The 6,395-nt window shown below is 39.5% G+C and overlaps 1 protein-coding gene across 1 annotated transcript; it reads right to left on the reverse strand.

Annotated features, from left to right (window-relative positions):
• Positions 1-320: 320 nt before the first annotated feature.
• On the reverse strand, positions 321-2,122 carry LOC141630114 (tubby-like F-box protein 2). The gene is made up of 4 exons (XM_074442988.1): positions 1,763-2,122; positions 1,566-1,653; positions 1,222-1,351; positions 321-999 (listed from the first exon to the last, which is right to left on the reverse strand). Exons 1-4 carry the CDS (start codon positions 2,120-2,122, stop codon positions 321-323), a joined length of 1,257 nt encoding a protein of 418 aa, XP_074299089.1.
• Between the last annotated feature and the right edge of the window lie 4,273 nt (positions 2,123-6,395).

Here is a 6,395-nt window from a genome sequence, read left to right on the forward strand (position 1 = left end):
TCATCAACGACCAACGACCTCATCATCTCCCTGCGGGATTAAGTCGATAAGACACCCGTAGTACTATCAAACCCTAAATAATCATGAGAGTTACGGAAATTGTAACCCTTAATCTTTTAATAAAATACTCTTGTTTTCCATATTATTTTTGTACCTCTTTATTTATTATCGCAATACGAATTTTTATGGTTTACAGTATACATCCTCGGTGTTCTGCAATACAAATTTTGGCACCGCACGAACTGAGCATGGGGTCTGAGGATGGTAATTTGGCCACTGTAGGCCAGATGTATATAGAGCATTATTAGGCGACCTACAAGTCATTCACATACCGGTTTTGTGTCAAAACTGCTGAGACAAATTGCAAAGGCTTGGAAAGCAGAGAGTGGATACCGATAATCCATGGTGAATATGTCTTTCCCAATCTTTCCAAACTGTAAAATTACCTTTTCTCGTTTAGAAGCTGGGATGTCATGATGCGGCTCAATAGCTGCCACGAGCTGGAAGTTCTTGACTGAAGCTACAGTGACTCGACCCTTGAAGTTTAAGCACCAGCACTGTAGTTGCTCGTGCCACCTTGGAGACTTGTTTTTGAGCATAAGTCGATCCCGTGAACCGACCTGGGTTGGTTCAGGTGGACTGGTCGGGTTGGAAGTTAAACCTTGGTCTTCCTTCCTTGGCAGGCTTGGTGAAGGTGGGGCCGGTGGGCACTTATCATAAGTCAAGTGAGGGAAAGCTTTTGGTGTCGGGGAAGTTCCTCCTTCTTGGATTGAAGCAAGAGGAATCGAGTGTATGACACAATGGAGTCTCCTTGGGACTCGGGTTCGGAGAACATTAAGCTCATATGAGATGGTTGCTATGCTGTAATTGCATGCAGGTAACCTTGAAGATACCTGTTTAGAGTGAAATCTCCGACTAGGTCGGCCACTTGTCTTGACTGCTGCATCACAAGGGGGTTGACTATCGTATATGGTAAACTTGGTTCCGAGAAAATTTGACCTGGAATCATGATAGCTTGTTACTATTAGAAGGCTACCCCGACTGGAGTTTTTTCTTTTTATAATTTTGTAAAGGGAGCCACAACGACATAGTTTACATACTCATGGTTTTCGGACTTCAACCATGAGTACCACCTTTTAATGACTTTACCAGCTGTCAATTGTGGTTAACCCAATAATCACTGTGGGCATACAAGTCATGAATGACGAAAGAGAAACTTGCCTGAGTTTTCCAACATATGCCGTGCTGCATCTTGAGAAGTCATCTGCTACCAACGACACTACAAAATCTGTACTAGTTGCTTTTCTGATCTTTCTGGCAGCCAATAGCAACTTATCTTTCTCATCTTCGGCTGTAAAGTTTATAAACAATATACTCCGTATCAATTAGAGATATACACATACAGTTGTGTGTCTAAGTAGAAAGAGATATTAGTTATAATCCCTTGTTGCCGCATCTTCTGCATGCGCCTAAGTAGAAAGTCATTATGTGTTGTGTAGAACGATTTCATAAAAGTTTTTATAATTATAAGCCGCTTAACAAGTAAGAATATGGGAATGACTTACATGGCGTCAATCCATAAAAGAGGCGGAAGGTGGATGTAGCCCGATCCCTTTTGATAAAACACTGAATATGGTTATCATGTGGACCAGGCTATAACAGAGGCAGATAAAAACAATCAGAGATTACCAGTGGAGAAAGACTAAAATCACAAATATGTTAAAATTACCAAGTAATTAAGTGATTATAAACCACACAGAACCTGCTTCAAGGAGATGGGAAAAGTAAGTTTTCCACATTGCTCAGGAGTCTGAACAATTTCCTTGGTGACCTCTCTCCACGATCTACATACCGCAGCACAAAACACGACCACACTCCTGGCAGGCCAGGTTGTCTCACTTACCTCCACCCTGCGAATTATATCCAAAAGCAACTCCGGAGGCAAATTCGCCCACTGACCATGGTCAACTTCATCAGGCTGTGTGGCCTGATCAGGAGCGATATGCGACCTTGATCTCCCACGCCAAAACTTCCCTTCCCCTCCTCGTCTCAATAAGTTACCGATCCTATCTTTCATCTCCTTAACTGTTGGGTTCCTTATGGTTGATGATGACATGCCCATTTGATTTGTGCTATCTTAGGTTACCTTTTCAGGATTAATGATTAAATCAAGCATTGATTAAGAAGTGTTAAAGTTGTTAATCATCCCATTGTATTGAGTCTTAGTGTCATCTAATGTACAAGCGAGAAAGTAGAGTATCTTAGAGTAATAGAAACAGTCAAGTCGACTGTTGCTTTCATTAGTAAAAATTGCTTGGATTGTTGCCACAATTCGTAAAACTTGAAGTCCTTTTTATCTTTCAAAAACCTTTCACGTGACTCTTATTTTTCAAAGATAAACTTCAGATTTTTATTAGGAGTTGGCCTTCAATAAAGAGTGGTTTGAATTATTATTAATTTCAAAAATATTTCCTCTTTATGCAAATTCAACCCTTTGGTCTTTTAGAAAACAAGAATTGCTTTTTGCCATATTAGTGTTAACTTGTCATCATGTGACTTGTCTTTTCTCTCTTTGTTTTCTGAATTTGCATAAGCTTTTAAGGATATCTTTCAAACACTCTTTCTCTATTCTTGCCTTTGCAAAAGAGCCTTCTTTGGTGCAAGTTTTGGGTGGTTGCAAATGCCCTTCACATGTGTGGTCTTTGACCCTTCAAAACCCTAGCAACCCCTTCACTCACCTTCTCTATATAAGACGTGCCTCTCCTTCATAAAATTCCAAGACTTTTCTGAAATAATTTTCCAACTTTGCAAATTGTTTTTAAAGCTTAAAAATCGTGAGTCTTTGCAAAATCCTTTAAAAGTTTTCAAGTTGTTACAGTCGTGGCTACTGTTACTTTATAATACTAAACTCTCTTGCTTAAGAATTGTTGATCTTGTAAAAGTTGTCCATCTTTATTCTTTGCTAAGAATATGTTAGTGGAAACTTGATCTTATAACATTCTAAGTGTGTTAGTAGAGTTTAGGACGGAGTAGTCTTTAACTCTTGGCAACCGGAGTAGGTTGCGAGTTAGCTTGTCATAAGAACGGAGTAGTTCTTGTACTAGCTTTACAACCGGAGTAGGTTGGTGTCTTTTATTGTAAGGGTCTTTTAGTTGTCGGAGTAGATCACTAAAAGAAAGCAATAAAAAGGTAGATTGGACGTAGGCACTTGAGTTTCTTGCCGAACCAATTCAAAAATCTCGTGTTCAATTGTTTTACTTTATTTCCGCTGCTCTTTTATTATTGTTTGTCGTGCTTTGCTTAAACGTTCGAAGTAACAGTTCATCATACTATCACATTTGGTCTGCAGTCCGTATTCTATAAACTGAGACAAATAGCTACAGTCAGAACGATTGTTACTTTCATACTTCAGCAAACATTCATCGTGAGACTTGTTTAGTCTTTCAATATTATTCAAAGTATCTTCTCATCTCTTTTGTCCTTGTAACTCACTTTAATTCAATAAAGTTGAAGTTATAAATTTTTAAATAGTACCTAATTCACCCCCTCCCCCTCTTAGGGACTTGAATCCATAAACTCAACAATTGGTATCAGAGCCTCGTGCTCTTGATCAAGGCTAATCGCCTTAGAGTTTGATTCGTGGGTAATGGATTCCGAGAAGCACTCCAAGATCCCGGTCTTTACCGGTTCGAATTTTGGATGGTGGAAACTCAAAATGGAACATTACATCAAAAGTATTGATTATCAATGTTGGAACATCATCCAAAATGGACCTCTTGCCATTGAGGAAACCGATATTCTAAACGGTTTCACCAAGACAAAAGAGGAAAGAAATTACAATGAAAACGACTTCAAGCTTGCCGAAAAGAATTCCAAAGCAATGTCGATTCTTCAACGTTGTGTTGGTGAGGGGGAAGTTCGTCGAATCTCCGGATCTCCTACGGCAAAATCTATTTGGGATTCCCTTGTACTTGCTTATGAAGGGATGTCCCAAGTAAGAAAACACCGTATTGATCTTCTCATGCAACAATATGAGATGTTTAAAATGTCAAAAGACGAGTCCTTAAATAGTTTCTCTTCACGTTTTTCTTGTATTATTAATGAGCTTAAAAGTCTAGGAAGGAATTTCGAGTCCGAGGACATCATTCGAAAAATCCTTCGTAGTCTAACCCCTAAATGGCAACCTAAAGTCACCGCCATAGAGGAAGCTAAAGACTTGTCAACCCTATCTCTTCATGAACTAATGGGATCACTAATGGCTCACGAGTTTAACCTCGATAAGCATTCTAGTGAGTCATCAAAGGGAACGAGTCTCGCCCTCACATCCTCTCCAAGTGATGGAGAAGATGAGGAGGAAGACGAGTTTGCTATGTTCACAAGGAATCTAGCCGGGTTGGTCAATGGACAAGGAAACAAAAGGTTCACTAATAATTACTCAAAAAAACGCTTTCCTAAGAAACGACCTAACTCCACCGTGGGATGCTTTAAATATGGTGATAAAACTCACCAAATTAAAGAATGTCCCAAGTGGGAAGAAATCAAATCAAAGGAAAGAAGAGAAAAGGTTAAAAAGGACTATAAACATAGAGTGATGAGTGCTATTTGGGGAATGTCCGACTCCGAGGAAGATGAGGAACTCATCGAGGAGGAACTTGAGGCTAAAATATGTCTTGCAAATTGTGACACCCTCACTTATCGCGGAAAATTAAATACGTAATTCTAGAATAAAACAGCATGGATATGTTTGTAATAGGTTCATCTGGGTAAAAACCTGTAATTTTTAAAACCTGAACCTGTTATAAAGATATCCAATTGGAAGGTGTCAAACATGCAAGGTCCAAAATAAATCTCATGAATGAAACATCGCTAAAGCCGCGAAACAAAGTTATACAAACCAAATATGAGAAAGGGAGACATGTCCCTAAAAAGTATATGACATAAAAAGTATTTAAGGGTCACAATATAATAAAGTCAATCTAGGTTCCAAGGTTACTTTGCTCGCTAGCTCGTCCATGTACCCCATATATGCATCACCTACCTGTCATTCGCATTTTATACAAATACGAAAGCCACAGTCAGTGGGGAGTAACTCCGAGTTCTCCCAGCCACGAAATGTCATAATTAATATAACATGTAACATAAGAATATGAATACGAATCACACAATGCCTTAGCATATAGATGCTAGACAATCGTGCTTATCATGTGAACAACAATATAACACCACATCGTCCTAGCATGTGAATACTAGACCGACTCAAGCTACACTATCATGTGAGTCAAATAACACACGGGAATCCAAACTCTATCAACCATAGCCGGCTTGCATCTCACCTTCTATGATTCATAGAATCATCAAACAAGAAAGGACAATATATCAAAGACAGGCAGAAGTTCTTAGCACCGTCAATAGTCACTCTGTAACTCGAGTCTATACCACGAGGTAGGGAAGGTAATCGAACCGGTATCTTGGCTCAGAGGTTCTATCAAAACATGGCCAAGACACAACACAACCCTAGTCCTAAATCAAGCAGGAGACCTAGACATGCGGATACACACCACCGCACCCAAGACCCACAATTTTATAAAACCATGTGAGTACCCTAAGGAGTCCACCAAAGGGTTGGCTAGTACTTAAGCTGACCACTTACTCTCAAAATAAGTAACGAGGTCATGCCCCAACTTGGATATAAACCCACCAAGTCAGGAACACAAAGGCTGTTGAGCAGTGAACATACACTCGTCAAAGACTATAATGGCCTATCTATGATGAAGGCCGAAATACTTACCTAGTCCCAGCTAGTCCCAGCTTGAATACTTTAGCCCACACCACACAAGACAAGTAGGACACCCAATTAACCATAAGAGAGGCAAAGAGTCCAAACTTGCACACTCAAATGATCATACACACCCTAGCATATGAAAGGTTACGCAAGAGCATATTTAGCTGACAATCCAACAAAATCTCCAATATCAATAATAATCCAAATTCCAGCTAACCGTTAATCTCATAATTCATGAGAACAAGCTAAAATGGCAACAAGGCAAGAAGACTCAAGTATAAGGCATCCAAAGCATCCAACAACCAACATGTGAAATGATAATTACAAATATCAAGACATAACATAAAACTTCCAATAACAACCAATCTCACCTCAAAGACAAACCCTCGACCCGAGTCCCGCGACGGGTCATCGGTCAAATCGACGCTGACTGGTTTAAACCTAGCTTGACCAAACTCGTTCGGTCAATAACGGCCCGACTCGTAGTCTTTGCCTACTTTGGCCCAAATCATAAAATTTATCACAATATAATTATCATGCTATTTCTAATTTCTATCATGTGAAAAACGAAAGTAACACATTATCAATCACCTAAACACTTAACAAACAACAG

Source organism: Silene latifolia, chromosome Y (genome assembly GCF_048544455.1).
Source record: "Silene latifolia isolate original U9 population chromosome Y, ASM4854445v1, whole genome shotgun sequence".
NCBI lineage: Eukaryota > Viridiplantae > Streptophyta > Magnoliopsida > Caryophyllales > Caryophyllaceae > Silene > Silene latifolia.